Genomic DNA, 22,147 nt, shown 5'->3' with positions numbered 1-22,147 from the left:
ATGTGTGTGCAAAGGCTCCCAAACCAGGGAAGGCTACCTAAGGACCAAGTTGTTAAAGGCCCCAGCCCCATCTGCAGGGGCCACTGCCAAATGAGGAGCAAAGTCATGGTGGCCAAGAATGGCTATCCCCAAAGATGGCCAGGGCCGATGGAGAGGAGGAAAGATTGAGCAGAGCAGGAGGGCAGGGCATCTAGGCAGAGGAGTGCTCAGGAAAGTGGCTCCAGAATGGCCAAGTATATGGCACAGGCTGTGCTGAAGAAGCTGCTGGAAAGGCAATTGGGGTCATAGGTGAAGGGTCTTAAATGCCAGGTCAGGGAGCTGGACCTTATACTGGAGGCAGGGAAGGTTTTAAGCAGGGAGTGCCCTGGTCCCACCCAGTGCCTTTTGGGTGATGGGTCAGGTAGGTATAGCATACCTGACACATTTTGTTCCAGAGTTTTCTGTGCCCAGGCTAACTAAGCATGCTTGTCCCACCTGAGTTCTCTCAGCCTCTCTTGGGGCCACTAGGACTCATGGACAGCCTGGCAGTGCCTGTGTCACCTCTGTCCCCTAGGCCAGGCTGACACCAGTCAGTTCTCAAAGGGAGGCTCTGGTAGAGGCTGGCAGAGTGGGGTGTTTGGTGTCTTTGCAGCCCTGGTAAACCCCAGCCCTCCTCCCACTTTGTCACAGGGATCAGCCTCCTCATCCCCCCAGATGCCATACCCCGAGGAAAGATCTACGAGATCTACCTCACGCTGCACAAGCCGGAGGACGTGAGGTGTGGGCGCGGGCCCTGCTGCTGGGGCTGGGCGGGTTCTGCCCTCTGCCTTCAGTTACCATGACGCCCCTTGCCCACCCACTGTCAGACTTGGTCTGGCATAGCCATAGGGAGGGCAAGGAAGAACTGCCCATATAAGCTCCACCCAGCTCTGGGGCCACCAACCTGGGGTGCCGCTACCCTGCCCCAGCCAACGCCCAAGACAGCCCACTGATGCTTTTCCCTCCGCACCCATATTTCCCCACTTGAGGTTGCCCCTAGCTGGCTGCCAGACCCTGCTGAGTCCCATCGTTAGCTGCGGGCCCCCTGGAGTCCTGCTCACCCGGCCCGTCATCCTCGCCATGGACCACTGTGGGGAGCCCTGCCCGGAGAGCTGGAGCCTGCGCCTCAAAAAGCAGTCCTGTGAGGGCAGCTGGGAGGTGAGCAGGAACGGCCCTGAGCCCACCCACCTGAGCACGGGGCTCAGCGTGGAGCCTGGGCTTCCTATCTGGCCCTCGAGCCACCCTCTCCCCAGTCTGGCTGCTCCTCAGAGTTGTAGTTGGCCATGAGCTGACCCATCGGGCCCTGCCTGCAGGATGTGCTGCACCTGGGTGAGGAGGCACCCTCCCACCTCTACTACTGCCAGCTGGAGGCCGGCGCCTGCTATGTCTTCACCGAGCAGCTGGGCCGCTTTGCCCTGGTGGGAGAGGCCCTCAGCGTGGCCGCGACCAAGCGCCTCAAGCTGCTCCTGTTTGCCCCCGTGGCCTGCACCTCCCTTGAATACAACATCCGAGTCTACTGCCTACATGATACCCACGACGCACTCAAGGTACCGCGTGCCCCCACCCTGCCACGGGGAGGTCTTCTGGGAGGGGTGGCAGTGGGGAAGGTGCTCCGGGTCCCAGGCTCAGCTGACAACCTGGGGCACGCCGCAGGAGGTGGTACAGCTGGAGAAGCAGCTGGGAGGACAGCTGATCCAGGAACCTCGAGTCCTTCACTTCAAGGACAGTTACCACAACCTACGCTTGTCCATCCACGATGTGCCCAGCTCCCTGTGGAAGAGCAAGCTGCTCGTCAGCTACCAGGTGAGGGCGCTCAGGGTACCTGGAGTGGGCACACCCGATGCCGGGCACGCCTGACGCAGCCTGTCTCCTCAGGAGATCCCCTTCTATCACATCTGGAATGGCACGCAGCAGTACCTGCACTGCACCTTCACCTTGGAGCGCGTCAGCCCCAGCACCAGTGACCTGGCCTGCAAGGTGTGGGTGTGGCAGGTGGAAGGCGATGGGCAGAGCTTCAATATCAACTTCAACATCACCAAGGTGGGCAGAAGGGGGCGTCAGCACTGCTGAAATGTGCCCGCACCCCCACCCCCCTTCTCACTGGGCCTACCCTGCCACCAAGCCCACCTCCTCCTAGAAACTGCTTAGCAGCTTCCTCCAAGTCTCCAGGGAGAGAGGTGCAGATGCAGACGGACAGATGCAGACAGATGCAATCACAATCTGACATGGGGTAGAGATGGAAGAAGATGTGGGAGCAGCAGGAGGGATAGACAGAGCCACCTGGGGGCCCTGGGGCTTCCAGGAGGAGGAACTTTGTACAGTGCCTTGAAGGATGAGTAAGAGACAGGCAGCAATGAGTGAAAAGGGGCAGTGGGAACTGAGTGTGGAGGACAAAGGCAGTGAGAAGAGTTCAGTGAGTTCTGAGTGGTCAGTAGAGGTGACCTGGGGAGGAGTGATGGGGAGAGAGGAGGAGAATGAGGCTAGACAGCTCTCCTGCTTACTGGCTGTGTGACTTTGGATAGGTCACCATACCTCTGAGGCTTGGGACCCACTAAACTCTGGTGTGAGCAGGGCCCTGGCACACCAGGGGTGCCCAGGAAATTGCCCATGCTGCCCCTATGCTCTGAGGTGGTCTGGATACTCCCCCAGCTGGAGGTGGCAGTGGGCCTGGGCCATGAAAGTTCTAAGAGGCACCTCCATCCCTCCTTCCCCTAGGACACGAGATTTGCTGAGCTGCTGGCTCTGGAGAGTGAAGGGGGGGTCCCAGCCCTAGTGGGCCCCAGTGCCTTCAAGATCCCCTTCCTCATTCGGCAGAAGATCATTACCAGCCTTGACCCACCCTGTAGCCGTGGTGCCGACTGGCGGACTCTGGCGCAGAAACTCCACCTGGACAGGTGGGTGGGGGATGGGCAAGGAGGGGCTACAAAGGCCACCTGCAGTCCATCCTGGTGGGATAGGATGGGTGGGGTGGACAGGAAGCTCTGTGGGCCTTGCACCCCATCCACCAGCACCCAGGGTGGTCAGCGCACTTGGTCGAGGGGAGGTCCTGCCCTTGGGTGGGCTGAGGGACAGGAGGGTACAGCCTGGGGTAAGGCAGGGCGCTGACTGGCTCCTGTCCCCCCTCCCCACCCCCTCCACAGCCATCTCAGCTTCTTTGCCTCCAAGCCCAGCCCCACAGCCATGATCCTCAACCTGTGGGAGGCGCGGCACTTCCCCAACGGCAACCTCAGCCAGCTGGCTGCAGCAGTAGCCGGACTGGGCCAGCCAGACGCTGGCCTCTTCACGGTGTCAGAGGCGGAGTGCTGAGGCCAGCCAGGCCTACAACGCCTACACTCTCACCAGCTTTGGCACCCACCAGGGACGGACAGATGCCAGACGGGGCCCTTCCCCCATGCTCAGGGGGAGCTGTGTGGACAGGCCCCCTCCTGGCAGACACTGTCCCTTAACACTGGCCCTTCAGACCCTGCCTACACTTCTGCCCCTCCAAGGCCTGCCTGGCCATGCCCTGGCCTCTGGGGCCCACCCAGGGTGGACAGTGCCTAGAGCTCAAGCCAGGCCCAGCCCATCTGTGTGTGTGTATGTGCGTGTGATGCTACCTCTCCTCCTGCCCCTGGCCAGGAGGCCGCATACACACGGGCATGCGCGCACACGCTGGGCTCGGGACATGGCCCCCAGAGCTCCTGCCTGAGCTGGACCTTATGCAAACATTTCTGTGCCTGCCAGGTAGGGGCACATCTGAGGGGCCTGGCTTCAAGCCTGTTAGATTGAGGGCCACAGCTGGACAAGGGGCGGCCCCTGGGTTCAGGCACACGACCACCGCACGGGCATGTGCCCATGCATGTCTCGTGTTCTCATCTCACATACTCCCCCTCTCACACACACACACACACACACACACACACTCATCTCATGCTGTACACCTGGAGGCCACTCACGTCTCTCACACCCAGTATCAGTCCACATCTGCCTCTCACATGCTGCCCTTCTCCCACCCACCCAGGGACACCCAATGGCTCCTCCCTGATCCTCCCCCTACCCCCAGCCTGGAGGAGCCCTGCCCAACAGGGCATGTGAATATGCAATGGGAGTCCCGGGCTGGACAATGGCAAGTGTGCGTGCCGTGGCGTGCCCGCTCCTGGGGCTGGCCGGTTCCCCCATGCGGGGTCTGTTGTGTGAAGCTCGTGCCCTGACTCTGTCTTAAGTGCATTCGTGCACTTACACTTGGCCTTATGTACACAGCCTTGCCCGGCCGCCGGGGTGCGTAGGGATTTTAGCGGACGTGAATGTAAATAAATTATATATATATATTGCTAACCCAAGTGCTACTTCTCTCTGAGAAAGCCAGAGATCGAGGCTAGTGGCCACAGAATGGCCACATTTGGGCTATTCTGGGAGTCCTGGGTAGCTGGGGACAGGTAGGACCTGGGCCCTGGTCCAGCAAGGGTAGTTCCTGGAGACTTCTTCAAACATGGTCCATCTGGGCAAGGCGACAGGCAACCGCAGTGACCAGGGCTGCACCTTTGCCAGACCCATCTTCTGACTGCAGGAAGGTGACCACACAGCGAGGGGCTAGCTCCCTGACTGTGGCTGCCACCAGGCCGGAGAAGCTGTGAAGGAGAGGGGCTGAGGTAAGACCAGGCCAGCCAGACCCCAGCCAGCCATGCCTCCCTGCTCAGCCCAGCACCCAGACTCACTGGGGGTGCAGCTTGTAGAGGGTCCCATCCACCCCCACGGATACAGTCAACTCTTCTAGGCCCCGGTTCTCACGGATCTTCTCCACCACAGCAGCCACACCCGCCCCACAGAGCTGGGCAGCCCGCTGAGACACAGCCTGGCACACCTCCAGAACCATCAGGGCATCATCTGAGGTCAGGGGCAGTCCCAGATCCTCCAGGATGGCTCGGACCTGCCTCAGAGCCAGGCTGTCACTGAGGAAAGAAAGGAAGAAAGCACAGAGAGCCAGAGTCCTGCATTAGCTTTCCCACCTCATGACATCTCCATCCTCTGGAATGGACCTCCCACCAACCAAAATTTTACCCAAAGCGGATAGATTCCTTTGGGAGGTGGAAGGAGGCAATGCAGGCCTCAGGTACCTTTCAATCTCAGAGAGAAACTTGGTCTTGAAGATGTCCCTGGTCTGAAGGCGCTGGGTCTGCTGGCCCCGGAAGAGAACTCCAAGGCTGGTCAAATGCAAGAGAATGTGGCGGACGATCTCCCCAAGGTACATGCCACTGATCATCTTCTCAAAACTGCAAGAAAGCATAGGTGCACAAAGGTCAGGAGACCCCACCTGCTACCATAACCAGTGCCAGCCACCACCAGCCACCTCTTTCCAACCCAGCCCATACCTCTGCTTGCCAGGGTTGATGGATGCCTGGTCCACATTTGCATCAAAGCAGGTTCTGAGCAAGCCCAGAGAGCCATCATCCCCAAAGGCTCCCCACTCCATATTGATGCACATGTGGCCTGAATCCCCAGCCACACTTGCCACATTCCGAAGTTCCTCCATGTAGCAGGCATTAGTGCCAGTTCCTGCAGAGAGGCCAGACAGGGTGGAAGCCATTTACTGACATGGATAAGACTCCTCTGAACCCTTCCCAGACTGAGATGGCAAAATTTGGGTTCATGTCTTACCTCTCCATTTCCCCACGCTCACAACCTGTGCCAGATCCTGATATGCCTTCCTTCCTGACATTCCTTCTGAAGACCCTGGAGCATCAAGGCCTCTGGGCCTCCACTACTTTCCGTACAAGCACCACCATCACTGTATCTTCCATGCTACCCCAGACCACCCCTGGGAGATATGTGAGGGAGCCTCCCAACCCCTGCTGCCTGCAACTGAGAGGCCCAATCTCCCTACACTGGCTTTCCACATCTTTAGTCAAACCAGTAGGTTCTGGCTGGGAACCGGGGACATAGGAATCAAGACATGAGGAGCCCTACAGTGGCCAAAGGTTGGGCAGTAAGCAGCTAACTCTGATAGTGCCTGTATGTACCCAGATAGAAGTGCAAATAAGAGCATCATGGGAGCCTTAAGCACCGCTGAGTCTTCCTGCCTAGAGGGTCAGGAAAAGCTACAGAGAGGAAATGATGTTTGGATTTTACCTTAAAGCCAAGAAGCACAGAAAGGAAAGGCATTCTAGGCAGAGGGCATACTCTGGGTAAAGACATCCCCTCCCTCTCCCCCAATACATGGTCAGCTCTAGGTAGGTGGTCTCCTTGTCAGCCCCACCTGGAATTCCTCTGACTAGTTGTTTATTCACATAGCAATCTGGGCACACCTCTCCTGAGCATCTCTCCATGCTAGGTTCTATTTTCAAGAAGCTCCCAGTTTAAAGGAGGCTACTACATACCTCCTTCTCTAGGAGACTACCCAAAGAGCTGTGGGAGCCCTCCTCCCCTGCCTAGACAACCCTGTCTCTTCAAGTCTCATTCATGTTGGGATCACTTCCTTTCTGATCTTGGCCTTGTCACCCTGATGTGTAGAGTCCGATTAAGCTCTCTCTGACTGCCACATGCTGTTCTGGGCTCAATTTCCACTAAATGGTCAGTTTGTTTGTTTTAAAGTTTTGTTTGTTTTTTTTTTTTTTTTTTTTTTCATTTAAGTAACCTCTACACCCCACATGGGACTTTAACTCACGATCCTGAGATCAAGAGTGACACGCTCCTCTGACAGCCAGCCAGGCACCCCATGGTCAGTTTTGAGAAGACAGGTATTTCCCCTGTCTTTATGTGGTTTCCTGACCTTTCATCCAGGCCCTATCTGGCCAGAGGAGAAATGCTTAATAAAGACTGAGGATCTTGGACTACCTGAAGGACCCACACAGCTCATTCTGTGTCCTCCACCCACAGCCTCTACTCAGTTCCAAGCACTGTATATGTACCATGAGCTAAGCATTGTCCCACACTTTGTTGCCTCTTGTTTCATCCTCATGACCCTTGAGACAGGCATTATTATCTCCATCTTAGAGAGAAGGAAACTGAGTCTCTGGTGATTTGGCCAAGGTCGTACAGATAGAAGTGGCAGAGCTAGTATTTCCACCCAAATCTGTATGACTCTAAAGCTCAGAGTCATTTAACTGAAGGGCAAACTGAGGCTCAGAGAGCTTAAGTGACTGTGAATCAGTAGCTGAGCTGGGCTAAACAACCAAAGTTTAGACACCCAGTCCAAGTGAGTGTTGCAGGGCCTAGTTGGGTCAGGCAGAAAAGATGCCACATCCCCAAGACCAGGGGAGTGTCCAACCTGAGGAATCAACAGGAAGCAATGAATTAACACCAGGCAGTAGGAGCACAAAAAAGCAGGGCCCTCCTCACCAACGATGAGGCCGACCTCACAACGGGGATCCTCATAGCCACAGGACATCATGGTCCCCACCGTGTCATTGACAATGGCAACCACATTCAGCTTCACTGCCTGCACACAAAAGGATGCTGTTAGTTGCTGGGCAACGTGGTCGTCACGGCAACCAGTGCTGGACCCAAAGGTCTCTACTGCAGAGAGCCACCCACTCCATCCCCCTGGGTCAGGAAGCAAGGGACCCTTTGCTCCCTTCAAGGCCTGCCACAGCCCCAAGCATCCCTAGAGGCAGACTCCTCACCTGTTTTCGCCCAATGGCTTCCCGCAGCAGACACACAACATCTTGGCCCTCACAGTCTGATGCATTGAAACCCTTTGTCCAGTTTAGGAGGATGCCCTAGGGTGGGACCAAGGTGGGGCAGGAAGGTGAAGGCCCCTTGGAATCTCACTCACCCTCCCCAAAGCCTGCATCCCATCAGAAGCATACGATTTCCCCTCTCCCCAAACAGGATCCCATACCCACTCTGCCATATTGTTGAAGGCCTTGCCCTCTGCCCCTCCTAACTCTCCAGGGGCCTTCCTGTGTAAAGAAAGCTATTAATAACCATCTGACCTATGTCTTCTATTATTAGTGCCAGAATGCTCAGATGGTCTGAGAGTCTGGATGTTTTAAGACGGCTGCCCAGAAGGAACGGCCCTTCATAATTGGGTTAGGAATGAACCGAGCTGATAAAATGAGTGCTATGTATGAGAAGGGGGAGGACACAGAAGGCTCAGGGGTCCAAATGACAGAAAATTCTGCTCTTTCAGAAAGAACTAGCAAGAGTCACTTGAGAGGAAGGAAATTGAGGAATTAGGGATAGAGCCGTGTCCATAGCAGATACACTTGTGTGTTCCAGATATGAGTGCAGGACAAATGGAAAAGCCAGAATCCAGACACCTGGGCAGAATGGGAGGAGACAAGACAGATAGGCCTTTATTGTGAGAAATTGGCCTTAAATTGTGAACTTAGTGATGGGCTTGGCAGCGTAGAACTATTCATTTCTAAGTGTGCTTCCTCTGAGGGAGGGGGCAGGAGGAGTTAGCCTACTGCTATTAGAAAATGGCAGCTCTGCCCAAAGTATGAGCATGCAGAGCAGCTATGAAAATCTTTGGGGCAGGAGATTTTAGAACTATTAACCGACATTTCCCCCAACAATATTTCCTTTTATCCTTTTTCCTATATAACCACAGCCAGACTGTTCTATGCTCATTGTATTGAAACCAGAAACCAGAGAGTGAGAGGGCAAATGAGGAGGAGGGTTAATGTGGGGGAGACAGATCATTAGTAGCAGCAAAACTTCCCTGCTCCCAGACAAGAGAAAGACCCCTGGTCTGGGGAAGGGGTGCTGGGTGTGAGGGACTGAAGTTTTGGAGTTTCCTGAGAAAGGTGTCCTATGCCTCTTCCTGGGCCATTCCCCTGTGTGGGAAGGGAGGAGACAGTAGAGATTGGAGTGACCTGACAGCAGAGGAGGTCTCTGTCCTCCTTCCCCTTGGAGGGGAAGGTGAGTTGTCAAGGAAGGTGTCAAGAACCAAGACAGGAAGTGGCAGAGAGTCCACATAGCTGGGGCCTGGGCATCTCCTGACTTCCCCGAGTATCTGCACGTACACAACAAAGGATGCTGTGCAGTTGGGAGCGACCCCTACCTGGGGAAGGAGGTCCCCAAATTGATTATCATTAAGTTATCACTCCTCAAAAGAATGTGGGCTCAACACAGAAATTAAGTTCAGTTCTAGAAAATGAATAGGACCTTGTTTGTTGTTGCATGCCTGATTTTGCATCCTGAGTCCCACCTTCTTTTCAGACCTTACAAGGAATAATCAAACGGTGCCAGGGTGCTTAGCCTAGAGTGGAGGAGACCAGCAGACAGACAGTGCTGAATGCTCAATTCCAAAGGGCCACTGTGTGAAAGAAAGCAAAATACAGAGGCAGGTGTCTGAGAGAGGTCAGAGCTGGAGCAGAGGTGAAACCTGCACAAAGGCTGGGTGGAGAAGAGAAAGCAGAGCTTTTTCAGTGAGCACAGGCGTGGAAGAATGTGGTGGGCAACTTTAGGGGCAGCAAGCTCCTGATCACAGGAGGCTTTCTGGCAGAAGTTGGGGTTGTTGAGGAGGAGACTCCTGGGAACTTGGACCAGAGGTCTGGGAGGAGCTGTCTCCATGACAGGCCTCAGATGTATGCACTGAGAAGTCCAGCATTCTTGTTGAAGGACATGCAGAGGTGGATGCTTAGTGGGTGCTGTGTCTAGTTCTGTGCTGCTCTGCCATTCCAGTCAGGCACCCAACACCAAGCCAGGGCACAGCAAGGCCAGGAAGGGGAGACATGCAAAGAAACTGGACAACACAGCCGCTTGAAATACAGGAACAAATGCTCTTCCCTGCAGGTCCCCTAGATCGGTACACCAGGGCTGTGGGGGAGACAGTCAGTGTGTCCCCTCATCAGCCCTGATCTGGGCCTACACTGCTCCTGAGTGCCCAGACCTAACCTGGCTCTACTTTCCTGCCCATTGGCAGCCCCCAGGGGTATCCATGATCTTTTCCACCTCAGGCCTCTTTATAGCCTTAGATTCCAGGCCACTTCACTAGATTCCAGGCCACACCTCCTCCACCTGCACGCACCATATCCAGGGAAACTGGGACTAAGTGCTGGCCCAGCACAGCAGTGCTTCTGCCCACCCCTAGCTCCAGCCCAGGATACCTGAAGCCCTCTCCCAGGCCTCCTGCCCATTTCATAAAGGGGATGAGGGTGGAAAGCCCTTGGGGATGGTTTCTCCTGGCCCTCCCTCCCTCACCTGATCCAGGCCAAGCTGCCTGCATGGGAAGGAGAAGGTGAAACCCAGGGGGAGGCTCTGCCCACTCAGGCCTTGCTTCTGCTGGAAGTCCACAATGCAGTCCACAATGTGGTCGAAGAGCTGAGATACGGGGCAAGTCAGAGGGTGGTCCCATCCTGGCTCTTCCCCATTCTTGACATCAGGTCCAAGCTGTGAGTACCTGCTGTCCGGAGCCCTGGGCCACACACTCTGGGATGGAGTAGACCTGGCTGGTGATCTGCACACCTCCTGCAGTTACACGTACCAGGAGGACCCGGAAGTTGGTGCCCCCAAGGTCCAGGGCCAGGAAGTCCCCACGCTCTGTGGGACAGAGACCCTCAGTGCCAGGACAAAGCTGGTGGCTCGACTTCAGCACATGCTATGACCTCCAGGAACCCATAAGCCAGCCCCACACTTAGGCCAGGTCCTCACCGCTGCCATCAGGTGTGGCCCGTACATAAGTGGGCAGCATTCGGAGGGATGAGGCCTCCCCTCGGAGCCCCTTGGCCATGGCTTCCTGCATCTGTGCCTGCACTGCTGCCAGCTGTTCACGGTTCAACCGGAATGGTGCCAGGGTCTCTTCCAGCAGGCGTCGGTGAGCAGCCAGGCGGGCAGCCACAGCAGTCACCATTGCCACGCCCCGGCCGCCCCCGTCCACAGAGGGAATGAAGGAGACGTCACATTCAGGGACCAGGAGCATCACGGTCTCCTGCAGGATGCTGAGGAAACTACACAGACACATAGCAAGCATACCTGGCTTGGCACCTGAACCTGAACCCCAGGGCTTGCTGAAGCCCTGAGCCCCATCACTCCAGATCCCTTCAATTCTAAATCCATCTGTGAACCAACCATATGCCCAGTGTCTCCGTTGCTTCCAGTGCCCCCAGAGACCCCTCCCTTGCACACCCAAAGAGAAGCATCTTTTCTCTTCCGTGACTTCCTCTGGCTTCCCTTAGTCCCCATCTGACCTCACTCTGCTTGAGTGCCACTTGTACCCACTGCCTGGCACCCATGCTACCACAGAGTACCCTCTGGGTCTCTATGGAAAACACACACATGTTCTTGCTACCTGCTCACACAGGATCGTGTGTTTTTCCCATACCTGGGATGTCGCTCAAACACTCGGCCTCCGGTGGCCACAGCGATCTGAAGCATCTGCTGCTCCCGGCTGTGTTGGAGGCGGGAGAGAACAGCAGCCAGGGCAGCAGCACAGAGCCGGGCAGCCCGAGTAAACACGGCTGTGCACACGTACCGCACAAGCTCAGCATCCGAGGCTCCCACGCTCAGGCCCAAGTCCTGCAGGATAGCATGCACACGGGCTGCCCCGGCCAAGGGGCTGGAGGGACACAGCGTACTGGGACTCAATAGCCTGGAAGCTCCCTACCCACCCCCAGCCCCAGAGCTACCTGGGGGACAGAGCATCCTTCCCTCTCCCAAGCCAAGAAGCCCCTTGTCTAAGCCCACTCGCTTTCCTACTTACTCCTCCATCTCAGTCACATGCTGTAGGAGAATGCTGCCTCGGCTCAGCAGGGCAGGGGAGGTGCAGCCGCCAAAGAGGGCTCCTCGCTGGGCCAGGTGAGCCAACACAAGCCTCACCAGTTCACCCAGGTACAAGCCCCCAATCATCTTCTCAAACCTATAGGTAGGAAGTATGGCTGGACAGAGCCTTTCTTAAGCCCTCAGCCCACCTGGCCCCACCTCTAAGAGCCCCAAAAGAAGGATCATTTTCTTTAGGGTCCCCAGACTGGAGGTTCTAGAAGCAAATGGCCTTCCAGGAGATAGGTGGGTGTTTATCCAGATTTTGCTGCCCCCTCTGGCTTAAGTTGGGTTCAGAGGGGCTCCTGGAGGGTGGCAGGACCCAAAAGAGGGCAGGGAACACCTGTCAGGAATAAGGGAGGGCTAAGTGTTGAGAACTCTGGGTTCTAGAATCTTAAGCCCTTAATTCTTTGATCCTGGCCAGGGCCCCCCAGGTTGCAACCTGGAAACCCTATGAGCAAGCAAGAGGGAGGGTCCTGAGTTCAGGGATAGCAGTGAGGAAGGGAGCAGAAGAATGATAAGCTCTAGAGCAGAAGATCAGGCCACCTTTGGGCACCAGGATTCAGGGACTCTCGGTCCAAGGCATGGTCAAATGTGGTCAGCACTGGTCCCAGGGCTTCATCATCGCCGAAGGAGCCCCACTCAACGCTGACGCAGACACGGCCCCGGTCCTCATCCAGCACCGCCACATGCCTTGCCTCCTCCATGTAACATGCATTGGTGCCAGTGTCTGGCAGGGATGACTCCATCAGGACCTGCCCATCAGGTAGCTGTGCCCTCTACCCATCATCACAAATGGCCCACGGCTCACCTACAACAAGCCCGACCTCACAAGGCCCAACCCCTGGCTCGCAGCCCATCATGGTGCCCACTGTGTCATTCACCACGGCAACCACATCGATGCTGTAGGCCTGGACAATGGAGAGGGCAGAGGTCAGGGCTCTACCTATGTAGGTAGAGTGGGGAACCGGGGGGATGGGCAAGCCTAGGGCCTTGGTTTGACGGAGGGGTCCTGGCTTTGATGGAGGTTCTCAGAGTCCATGAAATATGTGTGCTCATGCCCACACATATATTCTAGGCCATCCCACCTAGAGGATTTTCCTCCCATTCCACACTTCCCCTTGGCTCTTCCACCCCCAGCTCGGGTCCTGGGACTCTCAAAGGCTTCAACCTCAGCCATCACCCCCAGAACACCAGCGCTCCCCACAGGACCAAGATGAGGGTGAGCAAGCATGGCATCTGGAAAACTGCACTGTTGGCACCTGGCTTGCTCATCCTCATCTTGGCCTGGCTTCCCAAGCCTGCTCCTCCCAGCCCTGACTACCATCCACTAGCACCACTGTATTTAGTCACATGAATTCAGATCCACCTTTCTCAGGCATCCAGGCTTTTGCATATACTCTTCTCTGAAACCAGACCTTCCACCCCAGGCCTAGCTTATACACCTGGAGAATTCCTCCTTCAAATCCCTGCCCAGGTCCTGGTGTACCTTTCCCAGTGCTACCAGAGTCATTGGAACCACCTCCTTGACAGGGACAATCTTTTGTCAAAATGCTTTCCCACTAGACTGTGAAGTCCTTGAGGACAGGGTCAAGTCTTTTCATCCTTGTTTTCTCCTACAGTCCTGAAAATTTTTTGACCTTTCCTAGCCTCAGCCTCCTTACCTATAAAATGGGAATGGTAGCAACATTCACCCCAGAGTTAAACTGGATAAAGGATATAAACAGAAAAGGAAAGCAGGCCTTCCCAGGAGCACAGGCACAGCCTATGTATGCTGGGCCCAGGCCCAGGCCACACAAGCTGCCCTCCCATTGCCCTTGCCTCTACTCACCCCCTGCCTCTTGATGGCATCTCGTAGTAACTGGACCACGTCATGGCCTTCCACACCACTGCACCTAAAACCTTTGGTCCAGGAAATGAGGGTGCTCTGGGGGCAGGAAAGCTGGGTCACTCCCCAGCAACCTTCATAGGGTTGTGGTTCCTCCACCCAATGTTCCCATGCCCACTCTGCCTCACCCTGTCCAGTCCTGTCTGGTGACAAGGGAAGGAGAAGCTGAACCCAAGCTGCAGATCCTGAGTGCTCACAGGGAATGCATCCAGGAACTCAGACAGGCAGTGGGCAGCAAAGTCAAAGAGCTGTGGAACAGGTTGGGGGCTCAGATCTGCCCACCAGAGCCCTGGCCACCCAGCCAAGCCCCAGAGACTGGGCAGTGACCTCTCACCTGGTGACCAGGACCCAGCATCACCTCTGGGGGGATCACAAACTCCTGGCTCCGGGGCTCCATCCTGTGTCCTTCAGTGCCCATCAGGGTCACCCACAGAACACGCAGTGAGGCCCCTGTGGCCCCCAGCTCCAGCACCAAAAAATCTCCTTGCTCTGGGGCAGAAAGGTCACAGAAACGCATGAGCTGGCAAGACAAGCTTTCTGCCTCCCAGAAACATCCCCAAGGACTATAAAGTCTCATTAAGAGAGCTTAGAGTTGGGAACCTTAATGGGAAGAGGGATAAGGAACTTCTCCCTTCCCCAGATCAGAACACTTTCCCCAGGCCTGCCCACCCATCTTAGTCTATGTCACCCACCAGTGCCATGTGGGGTGGACCCCACATATGTGGGCAGCATCCGGACAGCGGAAGCAGGGCTGGCCTGCCCCCCTAGTGCCTGCTCCATAGAGCCCAGGAGGCTGGTTTGGATCTGCTGCAGCTGTGTCTGTGTTACCTTGAATTGCTGTAGGCATTCCAGCACCTGGGGAGAAACAGGCTAACATCTGGGCAAGAGCCCTGTTAACGTAGCCAAGCTCTCTCACTCCAATCAGGACTGTCCTGCCTGGCTCACAGCTCCTCTTCTTGCCAGTACAGACCAGCACCTCCCTTGACTTTCCCAGAAGCTGACTAGAGCCCTTCCTGAGCTCTTTCTGAGCCTTGCTGGTCTCCCCAACACCTGCTCAGCCCCACTCCTCACCTCTTCACATCCCTTGGCTCTCTTTTATAGCCTGCAGCTTACACTACATTCCTGCATTCTTAGAAGGTTCCTTCTTAGAGGGGAGACCCACACGCTTCCTCCTCCTGCTCCATTCTCTGGTAGCTCCTTCTCAGATCCCTGTGTCCCCTGCCCCTTCCGCTTCTTTGAATTCAGGGTTTAGTGAGGCCTCTCTCCTGTCGTACCCCTGACTCACTCTGGCTCCCCAGTACCCAGAGGTGAGCTGCTCAGTGAATTGTCATTGAATGAGCAAATGAACAAAATGTGTGAATGAATCTCAAGTTCAGGCTCTTAATCCATTTGACTCTGGAACCTAAGTAAGCCCGGCCCAGGAAAATTTGGAGGCTACACCATGGAGGACAATTGGACATCATCATCAGCCATCAGTCAGCCATCCTTCCCACAGACATCGATAGAGCCCCTACTACATGCCCAACACTATTCTAAGCACTATATGTTGCATAACCAGCTGAGTTCTGTTCTTGTGAAGCTCAGATTTCAGCACAGATGCAGAAAATAAGCAAATAAACATATATTCTGGTAGAAATGGTAGATTTTTTTTTTTTTTAAAGGCAGGAATAGAAGTTTGAGAGTGACCAGGGGAAGAAGAGGTATTTTTGGATATTGGTCTGGGAAGTTCTCCCTGAGGAGGTGACCTAAATGAAGGAAGGGAACAAGCCATTTGAAGATCTGGAGAAGAGGATAAAGGGATTTTCTTCAGAGTGAGGGGATGAATTGGGGGGAAGGCTGGGCTAGGGATGAATCAAAGTGATGGGAGGGGTAGGCAGGCAAAAAGCAGAGAATAGGACACCCCAGGTTCTTCTCCATCAGGCTACTGTGGGGGAGTTTAAGAGGACCCCAGTACCTCATCTGTATGTGGAAACCTCCCCCAGATGACTCTCTGGCCTGTCCTTCAAAGAGACACCAGCAGCCCTCCTAGGTTTGCTGGAGAGTCCCAACCTGTGACTCTATTTTCTAGTCTCCTGGGCTGAGCCTTTCCCATGTCCTCACCACCTGTCCCACAGTAATTCCATTCCAGTGCCCCACGCTGGACCCATATCTGTAAAGTAACCACCAGGCATATGAATAAGGAGGCAGGGAGAGCCAAGGAGGAAAGGATGTTCAGTGAGGGAGATGCAGGCGAGTTGCTCCCACCTCTGCTTAAGAAGAGAATGGAAAACACATTCCTAAGGAGGCAAATGATCCTACCTGGAGTGCCAGATGTTCAGTTCCATGTTTACATTATAGGGGATGCTTCTAGCAGCCATGTACACTAGGAGGGGTTGTTCATGTGTTACAAATGATGAAACTGAAGGTTAGAGAGGGATAGTCATCTGCGTAACCCAAGCAGCTATTAAGGGACAGAGTGGGATTTGAGCCCAGAACTGACCGAAGAGGGGTTTCCATATGAATGTGAAACCTTATAAAAACTAGCAATTTCACCTCAAAAGAACTCAGAGCTGATGAAGGTTGCAGCGAAGAAACTCCAAAGGATGAGAAAACTTACATCTGAGTCCTTGTTCTGCCACTTCCTGGCTGTGTGGCCCTGGAATATGGCCAAGAGAATAATAATACTCAGAAGGCCTGAGTCCCCCATGCCAGGGGCCATGTCATTGCTCACTTCTGTGGCCCAGCCATGAGTTGTGTACTAGGGAAACGTTGATAGCATGGTCTGGAGCAGAGACTGGACAAAGGTGAAGTGGGAGCATGAAATGCAGTGAGGGGTGATGCCCTCACAGTTTAGGCAACAAGCCAAGTCCAGCAGATGTCAGAATAAGCTAGAAAACTAAAGAAACTGCAGGGAACAACGCAAGAACCCTTTCATGGAGGCCTCCTCTGTGCAGGTCCTTTATCTCCATTAGTTCACTTAATCCTCCAAGGGGGTGGGAGGATTAGACTTTTTCCTTCATTTTACTGATGAGGAAACAGACTAACAGATATGAAATGACTTACACAAGTGTTTCCTGCTTGATGGTGTGATATGCAAGGGTTTCTAAATCTTGGTCAAGATGACAGAAAAGAAGGGTGCCTGAGTGGCTTGGTTAGTTAAGTGTCTGACTCTTGGTTTCAGCTTGGGTAATGATCTATGGTTTGTGAGTTTGAGCTCTGAGTCCAGCTCTGCTTGCAATTCTCTCTATACCCCTCTCGCTGCCCCTCCCCCACTTGCTCTGTCTCTGTCTCTCTCAAAATAAATAAACTTAAAAACAAACAGATGACAGAAAAGAGAAACTCAGTCTGAGCTAACCTGAGGCTTATGGACTATGCTGCAGAATAACCTCTACGTTGAGTTCAGCCCTGCAATCATCTCTGTGTGCCTGATTGCAGTGGCCATGTTGAAGGGAGGGAGACATGCAGGAGTAACTAAAGAAATAGGAGAAGGAAGTGCCTTAAGAATGCAACTTTCTACCAGAAAACCCCAAGATGGTCCTTTCTAGACTATGCCAACCCATCAGGGCAGGGACAACGCCTATGTAGCAAGGTGGCAAAAGCAATGCCTTTGGAACTGAAACACCTCAGCTGAAGCTCCTGTTTAGCTCAACTAAAACTCAGATCACTTCACCTCTCTAAGTCCCCTCTTCCTCAGCTGTAAGATGAAAAGATAATCCCCACCTTGCTGTTGTGTGGAGCCACAGAAGAGGTAGTTACCAGATCAGATCTGAAAGGCTTGGTTAACTAGAAAGGGCTGCATGGCTGTGAGCCCATGGCCCCACTGCATATTCAGCTGATCCTGTCCTTGACAGCCTTGAATAGGCATGAGACAGAAACCCAGTGCTGCACTTACCAGCTCAGAGCTGTCTGAGGGGCAAGGCAAGCCCTTCTGGGAGCAGCTAGGAACTCCTTCCCTTTGCTGCAACCCTACTGCCCCAATGGATTCCATGTGTTTCCACAATGGGGGGCGGCCACCTATAGAAGGAAAAGGACAGCCCTCATGAACCACACACTCTGCAAACCCTCAGAGGCCATGGACCTTAACTTTCTTCCTTCTTAAGGGGTCTGGGAAGAAAGCTGTGTGCAGAGCTCAGAACCTCTGACCATCAACGGATCCTTTGGTAATCAACCAGAAGGCCTTCATTTTCCAGAAGCATGTATATTAACAGAGCATTAGGAAGACTGATTTCTAATCCCAATGCCATTTATTCATTCTGTCATTTATTTACATTTACAATTCCTGATGGCTACTGTGCCAAATGTTGGGGTACAAAGGAGATGTAGCCCTTGGCCTCAGGGATTTCAGAGCCTTACCAACAATCATAATACAGTTGACATGGGCAGTAACAGACATGGACCTGCTACTGTGCTTGGGATTTCAGGGATGTTCTAGAGGTTTGGAACAAAGGGTGTGAGGTAAGGAGGGGCCAAAGACTTGCTGGAGAAGCAGGCAGGCTGGACTAAGAATGGCCTTTATGCCTAGCTAAGGCATGCAGATTTCATCTCTTTTTTTTTTTTTTTAAGTTTATTTTAAGAAAGAGAAAGAGAGGGTGAGTGGAGGAGGGGCAGAGAGAGGGAGAGAGAGAGAATCCCAAGCAGGCTCTGCACTGTCAGCACAGAGCCCAATGTGGAGCTCAGTCTCACGAACCGTGAGGTCATGACCTGAGCCCAAATCAAGAGTTGGACACTTAACCGACTAAGCCACCCAGGTGCCCAGCAAACTTCATCTTGAAGGGAGATCTAAACAGGGATGGGTTCGTGCTTTAGAAAGGGGTTCCACTAGTGGCACAACTTCGGGCAGGTCATTTCTGACTTCTTTGAAATTCAGTTTTTTCATCTGTAAAATGGGAGGAAATATCTACCATCTACCTTCACAAGATTCTTGTAAGAATTAAACGGAGTAAGACTTAGAAAATGCTTTGAGGGGCGCCTGGGTGGCTCAATCAGTTAAGCATCTGACTTTAGCTCAGGTCATGATCTAACGGTTTGTGAGTTCAAGTCCTGCATTGGGCTCTGTGCTGACAGCTTGGAGCCTGGAGTCTGCTTTGGATTCTGTGTCTCCCTCTCTCTGCCCCTCTCCCAGTCACGCTCTGTCTCTCTCAAAAATAAGTACACATTAAAATAAATAAATAAATAAATAAATAAATAAATAAAGTTAGTTTTGGGATTTTTTTTTCCTTCAGGAAATTTAATGTGTAACACAAACATCAGCTCATGGGTGGGTTTTGGAAGTATAGTGATGCAGAATGGAAACAGCCCTGTGCTCAGAGTCGAGGACCCAGCTCTTCACAAAGCAGCAGCACCAGGTCTCTAATCTGGAGGCCTAATTTTCTTCATCTGCCAAATGGGGACCAATATATGTCAAAGGGCTATGTGGCGCAAATGAAATAATGAGAGCAAAAGAACCTTGCTCAGGGTGTGCCTTGAGATTTATTTAGATGAATCTGAATTGAAACTCTATGAGCCTCAATCTCCTCTTCTATGACAGGACAAAAATTCAGTTCTTGTGAGGATTAAAGGAGTTAATGAATCTGAAAGCCCTTTGCACACTGTAAAGGACTGTAGAGATGTTTGGTACTTTGCTAATTCAAGCTAGAGGTGGTATTGGTATTCCACGAAGTTCCCAAGGGAGCTTTTGGTGATTCAGGTGCCTTTCAGGGTTAAGAAAAAGGGAAAATGCAGTGGAGGCCCCACGATGAGCAGAAGGCATCTGTCCACTGAATTACTCTACCTCTCTTCCTATAACAGCAAAACTTCAGGAAAGATACTTTTCCATCCCTGCAACCCCTCCCCATCTTCCACCCCCATGATGCCCATGAATTTGCCCTCCTACTGATCACCTAGGATCTCCTGACTGCCCAATCCCAACCTTTTCCTCAGTCCCCACCCTTACTGTCCTCTCTCAGTCATGCAAAGCCATGAGCATTCTTTTCACTGTAAAATTCTCTTGTCCCCTGGCTTTGACAGCCAGTCTTTCCTGGGCCTCCTTCCTGAGTCTCTCATAGTCTTCATAACTTCTTCTCTCCTCTCCCCTTAAACAACACCCCCTCTCCTAGTTTCTGGCCATAGCCCTCTTCCCCACACTCCCTTTGTATCATCTGCAAGGTTTGATTGAGGCCTATGTGCAAGGGCTCCTAAATCTACCCCTGTCCTGAACCAAATCCCAAATTCTAATGGTCTGTTAGACATTACTGTCCAGATGATAGAGAGGCTCCTCAAACTCAATAGTCAAAGACACATTCATTTTCTCCTTCACTTTTCCCTATGAAACTCTTCCTGTCCTCCACATTGGCTGGAGGCATTAAGGTTGCTCACTCTCACAGCTATTCAGGTGCCTGTCTACATCCTTGACCCTCACTTCCTCTATGCAATCAGGTCTTACGCTGGAAGAGCTAAAAATGGAAAGAGTTCTCCCATGTATCCCCTCCTCCTGGTTCCCACTGCCATTGCCCCAGACCCTATTCCCATCTGATTATTCCAACAACCTCCTAACTGATACTTCTCCAATTTGTATATCTCCCTGCCCTACCAACTACCAACATATCACCAGACTATGCAAAAATGCCATTTCCCAGCCCTATCTCCCTTAAGGAGGTAAACCTTCACATTTTGATGTTCCCACTGCAGGGAAAAAAAAAAAAGTCTAAAACTCTTTATCACAGCATTGTAGGCCCCAAGCTTCCTCTCTTGCTACTCCCACTCATAGTCCAGCCACACTTACTACAAGCTTCACCCTGTCTCCTGCTGTCCAGCCTTCATTCACGGTATTCCTTGACTCTGGAAGTACTGTGTCTGAGTCGTTTACATCTTCAGCCCAGCGCAAGATTTGGCATAGGTAGGTGCTAATACAGCTTTGAAAAATTTGGGGGTTGGGGGTGGGGTCCTTATTTGGAGAACTAAGAAATGAGTTTCTAACAAATTTCCTCAAAGTAACATATACCTAATTTCCAAAATCTGTCAAATGGGAATGTTAACTCCACGTATGTTACAAGTTTGTTTCAAGAATAAAATGGGATAACTAAGGCAATTATAATCTTAGTAAAGGGCCAAGGGTTACACACGGGGTGAGCTTTCACTCCCCTTTTGAGGCTCAGCTAACTCAAACATTCATTCACTCACTCCCAGCTAATTCAATCATATATTCACTCTCTTACTCATTCACTCTTCTGTTTGATATCTATTCCATATTTCTACATGCCAAAGACTGTGAAGATTCCCCTCAATAAATCTCAGTGTTTACACTCCCAGTAAATGTATCCCTGTTTGTCTCTTCCAGCTGAGCCCAGTGGGGAGGGACATTTCTTCCACATCCCTAGATTCCCAGAACCCAGCCAGGGTCTGCACATGTTTGAGTAACTGTTGACCTCTTAGCTTAACTCAGCTGAATCAGCTACATGAGGTGAGACTTCCTTCTGAAAAGTATCCACAGATCCCTGCCAAGGATGGGAGCTACCACTGAGGACATCTGGCTTAGTCGTTCCAGCCTCCACTCCCCTAGCATGGGCCAAGCTGGAGAGATGAGGGCAAGGGACTGGGGCTAAAGCAAACAGGAATTAGAAGAGGCTCTTACCTGGGAGAAGCAGTTGGTCACTTTCCTCGGGCGTCAGCTCTTCTCTATCAATGTGAGGCATCCCACTGAACTGTGAAATGAAACTCACAAGTCACCTGAGTTGTAATGTCCCACCCTCTTCCTTGGCCACCACTAACTGAACATCAGTTAATTCAGGAAGTGCACTTCCTTTTGAGTCTGCCTTAAGAGAAGCCCAGCACAGGCAGGGCTATGGTGCAAACTTAAGCAAGATGAAGCAGGAAACTGGAGCCCTGAACTAGGTCAAGGACCCTGGGACATCCCCTCTGTAATGCTGGGAGCTCCGTCCACTTTACAAACACTCAGAGTCTGAGTTTTGAGTTGATGGCTTACCCCTGGAAAGATGGAAGAGCCTAGCATGAGAAATGTACAATAGACAATTTTCCAAAATGTAGTACTGGGGCAGATGGGTGGCTCAGTCAGTTGTGTCAACTCTTGATTTCAGCCTCAGTTGTGATCTCCAGACTCGTGGGATTGAGCCCTCCATTGGGCTCTGCACTGGCAGCATGGAGCCTGCATAGGATTCTTTCTTTCCCTCTCTCTGCCTCTCCCCAACTCACACACACACTCTCTCTCAAAATAAATAAATCAACATTAAAATGTTGAAGTACTAATGTGCAAGAGGCAATGTGGGAATACAAGAGGAAGAGACTAACTCTGTTCTAGAGTGGGCACGGCAAGTTGAGAAAGCTAAGCCTTGAAGGAAGAATAGTAATACGCTGGCAGAGGTGATCCTTGACAAAGAGAAGGTCATGTACAAAATCACGGAGCACAAGGCACCTTCATGGAATGGGATGCAGCTCCAAAGACCTAAAGAAGATATGTGTAGGTGGGGATATATAATGGGAAAGGTGGCAGCCAGACTGTAGAGTCTATCCTTGAATTGGTAGGCCAAGGGGTGGGTGGGGAGAAAGTAGGTTCATACCTTGGGTCTTCTCTACCAGAAAGGAAATGGG

The 22,147-nt window shown here is 52.7% G+C and overlaps 2 protein-coding genes across 4 annotated transcripts in view; one reads left to right on the top strand and one right to left on the bottom strand.

The window, feature by feature from the left end:
• UNC5A (unc-5 netrin receptor A) overlaps positions 1-4,332 on the top strand; it is a 61,233-nt gene extending 56,901 nt beyond the window's left edge. For all 3 annotated transcript variants that reach the window (XM_045447553.1, XM_045447543.1, XM_045447561.1), the window contains 7 exons: positions 670-757; positions 1,008-1,176; positions 1,332-1,565; positions 1,672-1,821; positions 1,894-2,058; positions 2,734-2,912; positions 3,159-4,332. In XM_045447553.1, coding sequence (XP_045303509.1) covers positions 670-757; positions 1,008-1,176; positions 1,332-1,565; positions 1,672-1,821; positions 1,894-2,058; positions 2,734-2,912; positions 3,159-3,324 — 1,151 coding nt within the window. In that variant the 3' untranslated portion in view covers positions 3,325-4,332. The remainder of the gene's footprint in view (positions 1-669; positions 758-1,007; positions 1,177-1,331; positions 1,566-1,671; positions 1,822-1,893; positions 2,059-2,733; positions 2,913-3,158) is intronic.
• On the bottom strand, positions 4,303-21,595 carry HK3 (hexokinase 3). The gene is made up of 19 exons (XM_045447531.1): positions 21,174-21,595; positions 17,457-17,578; positions 14,278-14,440; positions 13,920-14,074; positions 13,714-13,833; positions 13,529-13,624; positions 12,509-12,608; positions 12,244-12,427; positions 11,642-11,797; positions 11,264-11,497; positions 10,594-10,889; positions 10,343-10,482; positions 10,144-10,263; positions 7,617-7,712; positions 7,333-7,432; positions 5,367-5,550; positions 5,112-5,267; positions 4,713-4,946; positions 4,303-4,625 (listed from the first exon to the last, which is right to left on the bottom strand). Exons 1-19 carry the CDS (start codon positions 21,232-21,234, stop codon positions 4,481-4,483), a joined length of 2,862 nt encoding a protein of 953 aa, XP_045303487.1. The 5' UTR covers positions 21,235-21,595; the 3' UTR covers positions 4,303-4,480.
• Positions 21,596-22,147: the final 552 nt, after the last annotated feature.

The sequence above is a fragment of the Leopardus geoffroyi genome, chromosome A1 (assembly GCF_018350155.1).
Source record: "Leopardus geoffroyi isolate Oge1 chromosome A1, O.geoffroyi_Oge1_pat1.0, whole genome shotgun sequence".
Taxonomy (NCBI): domain Eukaryota; kingdom Metazoa; phylum Chordata; class Mammalia; order Carnivora; family Felidae; genus Leopardus; species Leopardus geoffroyi.
The sequence above is the reverse complement of the archived record's forward strand: the minus strand, read 5'-3'. Positions and strand labels throughout refer to the sequence as shown.

Excerpts from the sequence above, each read along its gene's own strand:
- HK3 (XM_045447531.1), bottom strand. The coding sequence starts at position 21,234 with ATGCCTCACATTGATAGAGAAGAGCTGACGCCCGAGGAAAGTGACCAA. Across the intron at positions 11,498-11,641 it reads CATGTGACTGAGATGGAGGA|CCCCTTGGCCGGGGCAGCCC; the intron begins GTAAGTAGGAAA and ends GTGTCCCTCCAG. Across the intron at positions 10,483-10,593 it reads GGCCACACCTGATGGCAGCG|AGCGTGGGGACTTCCTGGCC; the intron begins GTGAGGACCTGG and ends TCTGTCCCACAG.